The sequence below is a fragment of the Choristoneura fumiferana genome, chromosome 18 (genome assembly GCF_025370935.1).
Source record: "Choristoneura fumiferana chromosome 18, NRCan_CFum_1, whole genome shotgun sequence".
Classification (NCBI taxonomy): Eukaryota; Metazoa; Arthropoda; class Insecta; order Lepidoptera; family Tortricidae; genus Choristoneura; species Choristoneura fumiferana.
The window spans coordinates 346,416-363,861 of NC_133489.1; the positions used below are offsets into that span (position 1 = coordinate 346,416).

Here is a 17,446-nt window from a genome sequence, read left to right on the forward strand (position 1 = left end):
AGCATTGTTTTGCTTAAAAGGTGGCTTCAACCTTGTTCTATTGTAACAATGTATTATTTCAACCAATAAACTTTTTTATTTTCATTTTCATTAAGATGTTGATGAAAAGTTTCAACGTTGAATGCGCGAAACCGGACTCTGGTGTATGGTATCGTAGTATTTCACTAATAAATATAAAACCTTTAGGGGTCCATATCAATTCAATTCAATTCCATCGATACTATCGGTGATTCCGCCGATGTCGAGGTTGGAAAAGACACTATCAGTTTAGCCGTTGTTCGGTAGGGGTCCATATCGGCGCGCATACTTATTGGAAGTCCGAATGTAATGTTTGTCAGAACGATGGTTTGTCATAACTCTTGTTTTTCTGAATCCAATTATTGTTCAGAATTGTTATAAAACAAAGCTAACCTAACATTATATAGTTTTCTATATGATACAATACAATACAATAACAATAACTCTTATTGCACACCAATACAGTAAACAGTACAGAGAACACAAGTATATACATAGAGATTTTCTATGATGACCATTAAAATCAGAAAAGTTGAAGGTATGTCTAGCGAAGAGTATGCGAACTTTGGCGCTCCCAACCTCAATCTCAGTTGAGAGTAGCAATATGATATGTGGCCCAGAACCGGGGATAATATTAAAGACAGAGGCTCTATAGATCACTGGTAATTGGATCATCATGGTCCCACTTAATCGCTCGAAGCGGCAGTTCTTTGTCTCAAGCATACTGTCCGATATTACACGGACAGGAAAACACCCGTATACGCGTGTTTCTGACTTGTCCAAGGCTTTTGATTTGGTGTCATATAGTAAGTTATGGCAAAAACTGTACGAGGACACCACGTTTACCCAGTGAGTTGATTGAAATGTTTAAGTTCTGGTATGGTCACCAAAATAACGTGGTAAGGTGGGCTGACTCGTTATCTGACACATACAGGACAGAGTGTGGGGTACGACAGGGTGGGCTCACGTCACCCAAACTCTTCAGCCTGTATGTCGATCGGCTGATTGATGAGCTCAGCAACACTATGGTCGGATGCTCAGTAGGAGGTAAATTTATTAATAATATAAGTTACGCAGATGACATGGTGTTGCTGGGCCCGTCAATAGGCACCATTAAAGATCTTTTAGTCATATGTGAAAGATACGCTGAGGCCCACGGCCTTAGATATAATGCCTCAAAGAGTGAGTTGCTGGTGTTTAAGCGGGGTACAATGAGCTATCCACGTATTCCCCAGTAAAACTCGAAGGCACTCCTCTAAAGGTAGTCGAGGAGTTTAAATATCTGGGGCATTGGGTTACAGCGTCACTTAGCGACTGTAAGGATATAGAGCGAGAGCGTAGGGCGCTGGCGGTGAGGAGTAATATGTTGATCCGTAGGTTTGCCAGGTGTACTAAAAACGTCAAAATTTCTTTGTTTAAGGCATACTGCCAGTCATTTTATACCTGCAGCCTGTGGGTCAATTATACTCAAAAAGCCTACAGCGCCCTACGCGTTCAATATAACAACGCGTTCAGAATGCTGCTGGGGCTGCCGGGCGCTGCAGCGCGTCAGGAATGTTCGCGGAGGCGCATGCAGACGGCTTTCACGCAATCATGCGGAAACGGGTCGCCTCGCTGCTGCAGCGCATCACTCGCAGCCCCAACAGCCTCCTGAAGACAGTTTCTGAGCGGAATGACGGTCCATTTATGTGCCACTGGAATCAGCTGCATGTGTTGCCCACTTAGTATATTTAATATTTAATGTAATCTTATTGTTCTTAATTTCTATGTGTATGATCCGAGTTGGTCGAAATAAATTTATTATTATTATTATTATTATTATTAATTAAAATCAAACTTAACTTTTGTTCTTTTTCTAACAAACATAATCGTAAATTCAATGTACGCCATCCTAGAACCCAACTGACGTCGCCTGTGTATCACACTACAAATATCAAACGTATTGCTTTACGATTGCTTTTTTGGAACCTTTTTGTATTTTTTATTTCAATTCCAAATTTTCACTTTTACGGTCACCCCGTGAAACCTAAATTGAAAATACAAAAACAAATAGAAAAATCTGGTCTTATTTTTCTGTTTTTTTTGTGCATCTATATTTCAGTTTGTATTTTCAATTTTGCTTTACATTGCATCTTCGAATAAACTTTAAAGTGTAATAAAATTAAAAAACGAATTATTTTTAAAAGTCGCTGAAGTAATGTTGTTGAGTTTGAAGAGTACAATCTACGTTTTAATTATTTACCCCTGTTATAGGCCACACGCGTATTTAAGTAGCGCAAGTTGTATTACATTCATCATCATCATCAGCCGGAAGACGTCCAATGCTGAAGAAAGAAGAAAGACAACTGGGGGCCTACCATGATCTTTTCATAAACAATCCAAACGCAGAGCAGTTTCAATTTAGGCACCTAAACTGAATCGTCGAAATTGGTACCACGACGTTTATTTCTCAGAGCTGAGTCTCAATGGTTTACAAGTGAATGAAAGACCGATTTGTCTCTGGTCCGAAACTGAGACGCTAAGTCGCGAAAGGGATGCCGCTATATGCAAACCAAATATTGTATACTAAAACCTCTTTTATTTGGAAAACCATAACTCTATGACATTCCGTGTTCTTAGCAACCGTTGTGTTGATTACAAATAAACTGTTTACGCTGTCACTAATCCACGAGTCTCTTTTCTCACTGAAATATTAGTTTTATCAATGAGGAGTTAAGAAGCACAATGTCGTGAGTACCTATGAAAAGTTATAAAACTTGAATAAAAGTTTAAAAGTTTTTGAAATTTAAAACTATTCCAAGTAAAATACTTAAAATTCCAAAAGAATTTACAGAATGAGTAACTTATACTGAATCGCTAAATTTGACCCTAAAGCGATTTATTCCCACTCAAGTTAAGCGTCATGGTACGAAACCGCTTGAAGTGAGTGAATGAAAATGTCTGTATCGCTGTCGCTGAACGTGCTTGAACTGAATCGCAAATGTAACGTCGTGGTACGAAATAGCGATGCAGTTCAGTTTAGAGCCTAAACTGAATCGTATTAAGAGAGCGTGGTAGGCCCCCTGAAGTATGTACTAACGAAAAGCGTTCAGCCTAAGCCACTGAGCTATTTAGATATCAGTTTGGCAGACAGAAACCTAAAGCGTCATAACAAACAATTAAATTAAGAAGGGAACCCCTGGGGTTGCAGATGTTTATGGGCGGTGGTGATCTCTTACCATCAGGAGTCCCACTTGCTCGTTTGTCATCCAGTCGAATAAAAAAAAAAGGGAACTAACTTAACTGTTTTCCGGAGGCAAAGCAGCGGATAAAATATGCTAGTAGGTAATCATCCCAGCCTATATACGTCCCACTGCTGGGCACAGACCTCTCAGAACAAGAGGGCTTGGGCCATAGTTCCCACGCGGGCCCAGTGCGGATTGGGAACTTCGCACGCACCATTAAATCGCTTCGCAGGTTCGTGCAGGTTTATGTAATTCCGCACATGAATTTCGAAAAACTCAGAGGTGCGAGCCGTGGTTTGAACCCACGACCCTCTGCTTGGACTGTAGTAGGTAATATGTACATGAAAATTTAACATCCCGTATGTATGAGTTTTGTAGATCACAAAAACACCATTTAAATTTTAAATGTATTTAATACATACGCGCGTCCTAAAAGGCTCGAGTGCACAGCCAAGCGGCAATTTTCACTGCTTTTAAAATACGACCCTTTCGGAACAGGGGCCTAAATAAATTTCCATTGAATTGGAACGTATCATTGTTTTTATTTGGTCGTACGTAGGAAGCGGCGGACCCTGCAGGGCGGCGGAGCGGCGCCACTCGCCGGGACATCTCTTCAGCCGTGGGAATATCCCGATATTATAAATGAGACGTACTAGGCGAAACGCGGACTGAGTCTTGTGAGTACGCGTCCACAAAAAGACTAGATCCAAAGACTAGGTCCACGAGTATCTACGAGTACTTAACTCAATTGACTCATTGCGTAAACAAAATGATTCCCGTAAGTGCGCTCCCGTAATTGCGTATACACCGTAATAGTTTAAGTAGTTTTACGAATATCGAAATACTAAATTCACGTCACAGTTCAGTCTTCACACTTCATATTTGTTTAATTTTAACTTACATAAAATACCGACTAAAAACTTCCGTTCATTCTTTTAGGATTGTCAGCAATTTTTATAAAATTTTCATTTAAAAAGTGTACATAAATGCTTGTTTTAAAGTTGGCGGAACGTTGTCAGCCGCCGTACTCCTAAATACTCGTACGCTAAAAGAATCGCGGGCGGGAACGCGTACTCACGCGTCCAAGCCAAAACCTATTCCAAAAACCTATTCCAGTAAATACGTCTCACCTCTATTTGCGAGTGTGCTGGGTACTTCAACTATGATTATTGGAGCGTTAGATTTTATTTTTGAGTGTTTTGTTTTCCTTTGTAAGATTAAATGAACGTAATTATGTTTTGGTTGATAGACATTGGGAATATTATAATATTTGATTGTTATACTAAATGTTTTTATAGCCAATAGCTCATAATACGTTATGACATTATATATGCGTTATGAGCATTATACCAAGCGTATGTTACATTAAAAAATATAGAAAGTGACCTTACACTTTATGAATATTATAGGAACGTGTTGTTCCCTTCGCAAGTACTAAAACCAACATCTGTTTACGTATTGTATTGTAAACTCTTTATTGTACATAAAAACACATGAAATTAACAAATAAAATAATAATAAGAAACACAAAGGCGAACTTATCCCTTAAAGGGAACTCTTCCAATTAACCTTTGAATTTTTTTGTTTGTATGTACAACAAAACACGCTGTATATCGACGGTGGAAAGCATAAACGCTGTAACCCACTCCTCTACCAAAAATTTTTATTGCATATTTCGATTCAGTTTTTTTTTCTGCGTCGAATGCTGTAACTCTCGTTGCTCTACGACGCTTAGAAGTTTCTGGACAGCATAGTATTTTTTACAATTTTTGGCTATTTATGGTACGTCAAATGCTGTAACCGACACAAAAAACGAAAAAAAATTGAGTCCTGTATCTTACTTCATACACGCGGAACAATATTCATCCGCACGATGTCACTTACAGCGTTTAGACGTAATAAAAATATATCATACGTGGGTTACAGCATTTACGCTGATCGAGAATGTATTGCAGGTGAGTGTTAAAGCATTCACTGGGAATCAAAACAACTGAATACTTAGGGTTACAGCTTTCTATCAAAAATTTTCAAGGCAGTTCCCGGAGCATTAGGATAAGATTCATGACGATACAGCATTTGAAAATGCATAATATTATTGTTAGCAGTCAATTTACATCAATTTTACAACGCTTTTATTAGCTTTTCATGTATGTTTGTTTGTAACCGACTGCTTTGAACTCGATTTTGACCCACTTTAAACGGTCAGATTTAATTTAAACTCTGTAGACTTACTTATTAGTTATTAAGAACCGATGACAATACAATAATAATAAGTTAATTATCAAACTAACACTAAATCTTCTTTAAAAAAAACTAACAATATATCTACTAGGTACTAGACTTACTATCGCCCCACCCCGGCTTCGCACGGTCACAAATTTAAAAAAGGTCTCTATACAAGGACACCTCACAAACATTTTTCAGCTCCATTTCCCGCGCAAACGGAACGCTTTTTTTAATTCGTATATAATATTTTATGAGTGGAATGTCCGATTATTTAGAATAATTCAAAAAGTGATCATAAGTATTGAAACATTCTTGAATATGAAGTAATTTATTTGGATAAGGATTAATGTAAAGATATAGATAATGGTTTAATTTTGGTCGGGATTTCTATCAACTTTTAAAACGTAAAAAGTACCTGTACCTAGTTATAAGTGACATAGTTGCAATAGATGGACATATCGTTTTTTTCTAGATACCGATATAAGGCTTCTTCTTCAGCCTTTCTCAAACTTCTCGGTGTAGGCCTCCTTCATTTTTTTCCACTCGTCGCGACATTGAGCTTTTTGGATCCAATTTGAACCAGCAACCTTTTTACATCGTCTTTCCACCGCATCTGTGGTCTACCCTGAGGTCGCTTTTCCCCCCATGGCTTCCACTCTAGGAGACGCTTGCACCACGACTGTTCACTCCGGGCCACATGTGGAGAAGAAGCTGGTAGGAGTGTCGCTGATGGACCGCAAAACAAAAAAATAGCTTCGGGATCAAAGCAAAGTCGCACACGTGACAAAACGAGTGGCGAGCTTAAAGTGGAACTGGGCTTCACTTTAAGCTCGCCACTCGTTTTGTCACGTGTGCGACTTTGCTTTTTTGCTCAGGTTTCAGCACCATAAGTGAGCACCGGCAGGATGCACTGATTAAATATCCTGGCTTTTTGTTCCGCAGAAATTTTGATCTTAAAAGCAAAGTCCAGTTTCGAGTATGCTGCCCACATAAGCCTTATTCGTCTGTGAAGTTCACTAGTTTGGTTATCTTTGCCCATCCTGATCTCCTGTCCCATCCCAGGTATACGTACTTCTTTACCTGGTCTACGGTGGTTTGGTTGATGGTTATGCTTACGGTATTTCCATCCATGTTCGTCATAATCTTGTTTTTTTCCAAGTTCATTTCCAAAACAACTTGTAAAGAGACGTCACTCAACTCTTGAATCATTACCTGTAATTCTTCTCACGGAGAGAAGAACTAGTCATCTGCGAACCTTAAGTTATTCAGTCTAGCTCCTGCTATATTTAGACCTCGATTATCCCATGCGAGTTTTTTCAAAACATCTTCCAGAACCAGAGTAAACAGGTTTGGATTAATTGGATAATTTTTCCTTTGTTAGTTCTGTTTTTTTTTCTAATAAGAGCTTGTTTTTGTTACACCTCAAGTTACATTATTAAAGTTTTAATAGTACGAAACCCTAACTTTTTCTGGTAATAAATAAGGTGTGTATGTCACTTTGGGATAGTGTAGCATTTTAATGCAGAAAAAAAATTGAATTTGAATGAATGAAAAAGAAATTACAACAAGTAGTAAAAGAACTTGAAAAATCTATAGACTAGTATAGATATCCAAAAAAAATACAACAAGTAGTAAAAGAACTTGAAAAATCTCATTGACAAAATTGATTCCACAAGTAAGTTCAGGAGTATTTGGGATTACCAGCAAGTAAAAAAAAAAACAAGATACTATCGAAGAAGACGCGGATTGCGAAACATATCAAGACGCATAAAAACACTTTTCCCTAAATTATTTTGTCGTTTTGATTAATTACTGTTACGATTAATCAATAATACTAAATAAAATAAGTATTTTCCATTTTTAAAGTCCCATAATATTTTGACCAGTTGCTGATTACGCTAATTAATTCTACATGGATTGGATTGATGTAAGCTGTTACTTCAATTTCATTTTTCATTTTGAGAATCTAAACCAGCTTACAACACTTTATATGATCAAAAGTACTGTACATTGTCCAATTACGACATTTATGCTTTCCCAAAAAATACACTTTCTACTATTTCATACATTAGTGTATTGATGTAACTGCGTTTTTGTGGTCTAAAACAAAATATTCAAATGCTGTAACCCACCAAAACTTCTTTGCTGACTACTTTAGAGAAGATTTTTACCAAGAGAATGATAGCCTAGCCAAATATACATCATTTGTCAAAGAATGGTTACTTTAGGCCAAAAGGATCAAGAGTTATGATTTTTTTAGTAAATTTTAAAAAGTTTTTTGGCTCTGGTGTAAACTTTACACATTTTGGGTTACAGCGTTTATGCTTTCCACCGTCGATATGAACACTGCAAATATAAAACACTAAAATCGAGTAAATTGTAAGATATAAGTCTAGAAAACTAGTTATTCCGACAGCAACTATGTAGCGTCGTAGAGCTACGAGAATTCGTAGGCCCAACGTCTACGGCGTAGCACAACTACGCATTTATCACCACACATAACTGATAGCGCGGCGTTATCTGGCGAAAGGCTGGAAATATTCAGAGTTAAATTACAAAACATGCTAGAGGGTTGCCACTAAACATGAATAATTTATTAAAGAAAATTCATACTTTATTAATAGTAATAAATAATAAAGCTTTGTAGCAGACCAGGGTCCAGAGATTGTTAGCATAACTACATTGTTAATTATAAACTTCAATGGCACCAGAAACTCCTTAAAGTTTTTTTTCTCTAAGATTATTATACTTTATTCAGGTGTTTTTAAAGGTTGGTTATGAATAAAATTATATTTGAGGAGTTTAAAATAATAAATATTATTTTATTTACTTACTTAAATTGTGCAGATTATTTGCCAGCCAAGTAGTGCAATTATAGCACTCTTTTCCTATGTACTATATTTTTTATTAAAATCATGAAAAAAATTAAGTTTAGATGGTATTATTTTAATGTTAAAGTTTTAATAAATGAAAAAAAAATCATTTAATACCATTGCAAATTATATTTATGTAATTTTATAACGTTTACATTTTGTACAAATTGAAGTCCGTTAATTTAAAGGTTTTAGAAGTGTCATATGAAATATTTATATCACCGATCTCAATATATATCTAACTTCCCGTAACAATCTGGAAAGCTCAAGAAGAAGGGGGGGGGGGGGGGAGGCGCGGACGGCCATCAATAAAAGTCAGTCAGTGGAAGGAAGCGGGACCGGTTCAAGCATAATATCAAGAAAATAAAACTGAGAAAGAGTAAATTATTTTTATGGAAATAATTAGCAGGGTGTAATAAAAAAACATACGGGATACTTGACAACAATGGTAGTTAGAGGAGGCTTGTGCCAAGCAGGGACATAAGTTTATAGGCCAAGTTGATGATGATGATGATGTACGGGAATCCCCTGAATTTTTATTTTAATTTTGTTATTTATTGTGGTACCTGAAAACAAACTGAAATAATCAAGTATACCGCGTAGGAACTACGGCCTAAGTCCTCTCATTCTGAGAGGAAGCCTGTGCCCAGCCAGTGGGACGTATATAGGCTGGGATGATGATGATGAAAACTGTTTAGACATGCCAAAAAACAAATAACACAGTAAAACGCACTCAGATAGACAACCATGAATCATAAAAATAAGCAGGTACACAAACACGCTTTATTTTAAAACGCCAAAAATTCCCAATAATCTGTTAAATAACAAAGTTGCCGTAAAGCGGAGTAAACAAGCATTTTCGATTATCGCGAAGAGCGAGCGCTGTTTAACCGACAATCAGCGAAAGAGGATTCAGTCCGAATGATCGGCGCAATAAATCAGTTACTGGAAAACATGTCGGCGCTGGGACAAGGCACGGGCTTACAGCAGCTGAAAGGGTTAAAAGGTTTGTTTGTGTTGATAATGAAAGACGAGTTTGGTTAAATATTTTCAGTCAGTCAGATATTTTTGTTAAACAGTGAAAATCATGAAATACAGTACGATTACTTGGAGTTAACACTTGACAGATGGGCGTGCCTTCAGTCAATTTTCAACTTTGAGGTTATACAAATAAAATAGTTTTTACATAATCTGTAAACGTGGGTAGCGGTATACTAAAAAATGGCTTTATTTGTATGACGTCAAAGTTGAAAACTGACTGAAGACACGCCCATCTGTCAAGTGTTAACTGGAATTAATCAAACTGTACACTATTATTAGCTTTCTTCTCTATCAAAAATCGTGCGCCACAGTTACAATTATTATTATATTTTCATCTCTCATACTTGGAAAATAAGGCACATCTCGCAAAACTATACGTATTTTCATACTTTATTTACTACTATATACCTAATTTCATCTCAAGGGCAGAAAAAATAAAAAAAATAAGGCATTGACTACCAATGGAACACGCGATGAGATATTACTCTTCCTACATCGTTGAACAGTCTACTATTGTTATCTAAGGTACTTATGTTAAAAATTTATGTTAAAAAATATTTTAATGTTAATTACATACAATAATCGATTTTCAAAGCCGCCTCAAAGCATTTTTAATTAAAAATTCCAATGAAGAATTTATATACACACGGATGATTAGGCCAACTTACTCAACAATATGCTGACGTATTCTGGAATAATTTTTCGACACTTTGTATACCAAGTTTCAACTTAATTTCACCACTAAGTGGAATACTTAAACAAGATTGTAAGTTATGAGTAAATATAATTTCATTAAAATGATCGATCCTTTATCCATCTCAACTCCGTTCCCTCCCGCCGCTTGTACATTGTCCCGCGGCCCGGGACGTGACGCACCGTGTTTCCGCGTGTAATGGAGACAAACAGCCGCTGACGCAGCCGCGGTAAACAACAATTAGCGGCCCCGTCACGGCAGCGGCAATGGGCACGGGTTATCGGTGCAGTGGGCCACATAATGCAGGGACAGTCGGTACATCCCTGATGGTTTGACCTGTGACCACAAGCAGGGGATCGCGGATTGAAATCTGGACTTGCACCTCTGATTTTTCGAAATTCATGTTTGAAATTGCATTTGGAATTTCCACCGGCGAGGCGAGACGAGACGAGGCGAGACGAGAATTGAAATTTGTATGTTTTTGTATGTTTGTATGAATTGAAATTTGTATTCATTTTGTATGTATTCGTGTCAGCCCCTAACCTCACTAACCACACACTCTCTCTCTCTCACACACACACACACACACACAGTTTTTTTTTGTTCATTCCGCTTTAGTTTTGTTAAATTGTATTGGTGTTTACCTTCATTTACTACTTATGTGTATGATTTTTGGAAATAAATTATTATTATTATTTATTATTATTCTCGCGCGTCCCCCGCGAGCCGCCGCGGGCCGCTGCGGGCGCTGCCATACAAATTTAAATTCTCGTCTTGCCTCGTCTCGTCTCGCCTCGCCGGTGGAAAACCAACTTTAAGCTAGGGACACACTTGTCCCACGTACGCAACGTTCGAAATGCATTATGAAATCTGGACCCTGATATTTTTATGCTTAGAAACATACTGTCATACGTAGCATTGCGTATAACAAGTACGCAATACGATGCGTACGTGAGTTAAATGTGTCCCTAGCTTTACGGTGAAGTTCAACAGTATGTGTGAGGTTCTCAATCTACACTGAGCCCGCGTGGGAAATACGGCCCAAAGCTTTTTAGGGTTCCATACCCAAAGGGAAAAAACGGAAACCCTATTACTAAGACTTCTCTGTCCTTCCTTCCGTCCGTCCGTCACTAGGCTGTATCTCATGAACCGTGATATTTAGACAGTTGACATTTTCACAGATTATGTATAACTGTGGCCGCTGTAACAACAAATACTAATACAGAATTTACAACATTTACAGAATAAATAAATATAAGAAACTCCCAACAAAACAACGTGACTTTTTTGCCGTTTTTTTCTAATGCCTAATTAATGTTGTATAGATGGTACGGACCTCTTCGTGCGCGAGTCCTACTCGCTTTTGGGCGGTTTTTTTTTTATTCTAAGAGGAGGCTTGGACCCAGCAGTGGCATGTTATGTAGGTTGGGATGATGGTCATGACATTTATATTCTTACTAGCTTTTACCCGCGGCTTCGCACGCGTAAACTATTCGTGTGGTAGCTGCAATTGAAATTTTCGGGATTTTACAAAATTCCCCTGGAAATTTCCAATATTTATATCGTGGTCTTCATTGAGGTTGTGTTTGTGAATAACTGTACAAAATTCAAGACTCTAAACCCAGTACTGAAGTTTCAAAATTTTTCCTTATCCAAATTCAAATGCAAAATTCAAATTCAAATCATTTACTCAGTAAATAGGCCGCAATGGGCACTTTTACACGTCATTTTTTATACTACCAGCGCTTTTGGAAAGACCATCATTGCCAAGAAGAATGCGTCGCAAGAAACTTGGTAGAAAGTCATTTTTTCAAAATAAAATAATTACAAATAAAATACTTAAAAACTACAGTATACAATTAAAGAAAAAAATACGAAATAATAATAATAATAATAATACAGGGATGTATGGGGTCCCTTTGTTACAAAACTATACCGTGGGAATATCGGGATAAAAGTAGCGTACTTATGTGTTGTTCCAGACATACGGCTACCTACATCCAAATTTCATGCCTCTAAGCCTAGCGGTTGTTATTTCGACATTTTATTCCTAGTTATCCCGTGGTAATATCGGGTCAAAAAGTCGTCTGTGTTTTTCTAGACATCCAGCTGCCTACATACCAAATTTCATGACTCTAAGCTCAGCGGTTAATTTCAAGATTTTATCCCTATCCCGTGGGAATATCGGGGTAAAAATAGATTATGTGTTATTCCAGAGGTCCAGCTACCTACATACCAAATTTCATGGCTCTAAGCCCAGTGGTTGTTATTTCGAGATTTTATCCCTAGGTATCCCGTGGAATATCGGTCAAAAAGTCGCTTATGTGTTATTCCAGACATCTAGCTACCTACATACCAAATTTCATGACTCTAAGCCCAGCGGTTAGTATTTCAAGATTTTATCCCTATTCCGTAGGGATATCGGGATAAAAATTAGCCTATGTGTTATTCCAGAGGTCCAGCTACCTACATACCAAATTTCATGGCTCTAAACCCAGTGGTTGTTATTTCGAGATTTTATCCCTAAGTATCCCGTGGGAATATCGAGTCAAAAAGTCCCTTACGTGGTATTCCAGACGTCCAGCTACCTACAAACCAAATTTCATGACTCTAAGCCCAGCGGTTATTTTTTCAAGATTTATCCCTATCCCGGGGAATATCGGGCTAAAAAGTAGCCTATGTTTTTTCGAGAGGTCCAGCTACCTACATACTAAATTTCATGGCTCTTAGCCTGTGGTTGTTATTTCAAGATTTTATTCCTAGGTATCCCGTGGGAATATCGGGTCAAAAAGTCACCTATCTGTTATTCCAGACGTCCAACTACCTACATACCAAATTTCATGACTCTAAGCCCAGAGGTTGTTATTTCGAGATTTTATCCCTATCCCGTGGGAATACCGGGATAAAAAGTATCCTATGTTTTAATCCAGGTTATAAACTAACTTTTCGCCAAATTTCATCCAAATCCGTCTAGCCGTTTCAGCGTGAAAGAGTAACAAACATACTCACTCACTCACTCACTCACTCACTCACAAACTTTCGCATTTATAATATTAGTAAGGATTTCTTGTGGTGGCAATGCTTGCAAGGCCCATAGGGAACCATTTAAAGAGTATTCATGGGGTCGATGTCAAAACAAAGAAACTTCGAAAATTGACTTTAGCATGGATGGTATTAGCCATAAATTAGGTAGGTATTTCGGCTAGATAACGCCAAACGAGTTAGTAGTACTACGTGGTGGAAAAAAGCCGTGGTGGCCTAGTGGTTCGATCTATCGCCTCTCAAGCAGAGGGTCGTGGGTTCAAACCCCGGCTCGCACCTCTGAATTTTTCGAAATTCATGTGCGGAATTACATTTGAAATTTACGCTTTTTAAGCTTTGCGGTGAAGGAAAACATCGTGAGGAAACCTGCACAAACCTGCGAAGCAATTCAATGGTGCGCGTGAAGTTACCAACTGGGAACTATGGCCCAAGCCCTCTTGTTCTGAGAGGAGGCCTGTGCCCAGCAGTGGGATGTATAAAGGCTGGGATGGAGTTAGTACTTGTTAAGCGGATAGCAATGGATTCAAAATCAAACAAAACAGGTTAATTTAACACACACAGACCTCCACCGTCAGAAAACATCCGCTGGTAGATCTCGTCGCAATCTGTAGGAGACAAAAATTGCATCAACATAAAGAAAAATGAACTTAAAAGCAAGCACAAAAGTTGAAGAAAATAAAAAGTAATACCCTAGTGAAGCAACAATAGGAGTTTTAAAACAGAAAGTTTTCTGTATTTAGTTGTAGGGGAATGTTTTTAGTTTTTAGGGTTCCGGAGCCAAAATGGCAAAAACGGAACCCTTATAGTTTCGCCATGTCTGTCTGTCTGCCTGTCCGTCCGCGGCTTTGCTCAGGGACTATCAATGCTAGAAAACTGTAATTTTGCACGGATATATAGGTAAACTATGCCAAAAAAATGGTACAATTAAAAAATTAAAAAAAAATTTTTTAGGATACCTCCCATAGACGTAAAGTGGGGGTGATTTTTTTTTCTCATCCAACCCTATATTGTAGGGTATCGTTGGATTGGTCTTTAAAAAACCATTAGGGGTTTGTTAAGACGATTTATTGATTTGTTTGCATATCACACTTTCAAGGAAAACTATAACGGCCATGTTTGCTTGAGAATTATTAATAGTTTATGGGTAAATAACAGCCTAAGGTATAAAATATACCTAAACTTGGAAAATTCCGTATAAAATACGAAATCCTTAGAAAAATATTACTTAATTTTTTCGTAATGGCTACGGAACCCTATTTTGGGTGAGTCCGACACGCTCTTGGCCGGTTGTTTTTAAATTTACCATGTCGTCTTAGAAATGTGAGATAGGAGTCGTGGTTTTTTCAGCAGTTTCTTTAAAAAGTATTAACAAAATTAGCGGGTTCAATTACCGAAGAACTTAATCGTTTTAAATGACACATGATGAATGAAAGTTCTTATCATCATCATCTTGTTCAGCATTATCATCTTCGATTTTTACTAGCCGGAAGACATTCAGTGGACATAGACCAATGAGGGCTATCGCGTATGAATTCGCCGCTAGAGGCGCTAGAGTAGCGTGAGGTCTCCGAAATGTCAAATCTCATAGTTTTTGGGTGAGCCACGCGGGTTTATTTAAAATTAGAATAATTTTATGAATATTTTGCATTACCTGAAATTAATTATGGCAATTATGCGTTACGGGGCAATGCATGTCTGTGTTTTGAGACAGTTTTGTCTTCGGAAACTTTTGTCCTCTATTTTTTTCCGAACAAAACGGGACTACGCAACACTGTCGTTGCTCGATATTTTTATGGTACGGTTTTAAGGTGTATTAAATATGATTTTAATCTAAACTTTGTTTGTAATAACAGACTTTGAAAGCCACACTTAAAAACCTCACGCAACAGTGGCGCCATCTAGAAAGACAAAAAACGATAGCCCTCATTACGTCAATTAACTGCTTCACCTATAGTAGATAATTTAATACTGGCCGATTTTCTATGAGTTTGATTTTCTTCTAAAAACAACGAATAGCAACTGACAAGATAAGTACAAATTAAGACTGTAGTTAGGAATCAAGTAGAATAATTAGTAAAACACAAATATTTTTACAAATAATTAGGATATTTTGAAGAATATGCATTGAACTAACTTAACATACTAAAGACATAATATTAACGTCTAACACTTTGTATAATATTGTATAAAAGCCGTGGTGGCCTAGTGGTTTGACCTATCGCCCCTCAAGCAGAGGGTCGTGGGTTCGAACCCCGGCTCGCACCTCTGAGTTTTTCGAAATTCATGTGCGGAATTACATTTGAAATTTACCACGAGCTTTGCGGTGAAGGAAAACATCGTGAGGAAACCTGCACAAGCCTGCGAAGCGATTCAATGGTGCGTGCGAAGTTCCCAATCCGCACTGGGCCCGCGTGGGAACTATGGCCCAAGCCCTCTTGTTCTGAGAGGAGGCCTGTGCCCAGCAGTGAGACGTATATAGGCTGGGATGATGATGATGACTTTGTATAAGTAATACAATAATGTCAAAATCAGGAATTGTCAAATAACGTATGGCAGAATCCATCGTAATTAAAATCAGCAAGTAACTTTATACGAAACGTACATGTAAATAAAATACGAGAAAAGGCATCTAATCCCCCTGCTGATTAGACGATTACGCCAAAATTCGATCCTACAAACACGGAGCATTTCTGATTAAAACTTGTGTATCGAAAGCCCCGCCATTTTTACTGTGAGACATTTATCACGGAATATCTCTAGATGTTTACATATGGGGCGTTCAGAAAGTTTGAGCATTACGCCCCCCACCCTTATTGTTTAGTATGTAATTAGGGGGTGATTAGGTCGTTGAGGTGACGTGTTTGGCGGCTTGCCAGACGTCCACAGCCGTTGGCCGATCACGGGGGTGACAGTTTGATGTGTTGCGGTTTAGTTTGGGACAGTGAATTGCTTCCTGTTGTTAAGGTTTGCTGATAAATATCAACTTGTAACAATAAGGTTGAAAGAAAACATGGGAAAAATGGCCCCAAATCAGCATATTGCCGGCCTTGCGATCGGCGCTGATCTTAATGCAGTGTATACATAGATGTCGATGAATGAACCCATCACGATGGTAACAGTATAATGAGTAAGCTTTTCAATTCCAATTCTAAATTTAAAATTAATAAAGCTTCAATAATATTTACTTTCGACCTCGAGCAAATTAAAGTTCAACCCACTCCCAAACATCAGCTAATACTATCGCTCCAGCAAAAGTAAAATTATGCTCTAATAACCAATATCAATTAATCCTGCCGCTGGTAATCAAATCGTCCATTGACGCTTCTGTCTCGCTCGGCTGTGCCCTCTCCTCCCACAGAATGAAACGCAAATATTGTTCCGTTCATAGCTAATATGCTCCGATACATGTCAGGGCTGTGACCCGTCACCAATAATTTTACTTTTACGTTTCATCAGGTACTTACCATAAAAATATATGGGCTTAAGTTATTTATTCGGTTGTGCCTAAATTGGACAGAGTCCGTTTGAATATGGAATCGGGAAGGTTCGAACAGTATCCGTTTAAATGCTCTCACACGGGGCTGAGTTTTTGTCATTAATGAATGATTTATTACAATTTGATATTCAAATATGCTTGGAAAAATGCTGCTAAATGTACCATAATTATTCTGATGACGGTATGTCCAACATCATATAGGTACTTGAATAATATTCCGAGATCCTTTACTGTAGGATAAAATTGTTTTGAGACACCTTGTGCTTTCTGATGCAAAGTTACTGGCATGTGTTTTTTGAGATTTTATAAAAACAAAAAGTTATTTGTGTGTGCCGGGCTGGGTTCGAATCTGCGTCTCTTGTATGTTCACGCCAAGTTTGCTAATACCTGCATCATATCTTAGATTTCGTTGAGAATACGGCATATTATACGAATATACGCTCACATCGTAACCCATGCCACTCGCCATTTTTGACCCTTCTGATACAACTGTTTGCATAAAATACCTACTATGACAGAATTCTAGACTAATAGAATTCATCAAGTTTTCCAATAGGGCTGCCATAGTCACAGTTGTGCACTTAAGCCTCGGAAAAAAATAGAGTAATACAATTGTTTTTCTTTTTCTTTTGCAATAACATTTTTTTGTATTTTTAATATTTATATTGATTATTTTTGTAAATTCACTTGTATATATGTGGGAATGAGGGTGGATTTTTGTACGAATGATTTGATGTAAGCGAGCGGACCGTATGACCGAAGACTTCTGTGGAATGAATGAGACGAGCGAATGAGTGAAAGACGTTGAGTTAAATTCGGATGAGCCTAGTTG

At 37.8% G+C, this 17,446-nt stretch overlaps 1 protein-coding gene and 1 pseudogene across 1 annotated transcript in view; one reads left to right on the forward strand and one right to left on the reverse strand.

Moving 5' to 3' along the window:
* Window positions 1-17,446, reverse strand: part of LOC141438421 (zwei Ig domain protein zig-8-like) — a 562,997-nt gene that overhangs the window by 72,761 nt on the left and 472,790 nt on the right. Inside the window, exon 4 of the mRNA XM_074102289.1 lies at window positions 13,682-13,723. Coding sequence (XP_073958390.1) covers window positions 13,682-13,723 — 42 coding nt within the window. The remainder of the gene's footprint in view (window positions 1-13,681; window positions 13,724-17,446) is intronic.
* Window positions 1,101-1,743, forward strand: LOC141438106 (uncharacterized; annotated as a pseudogene).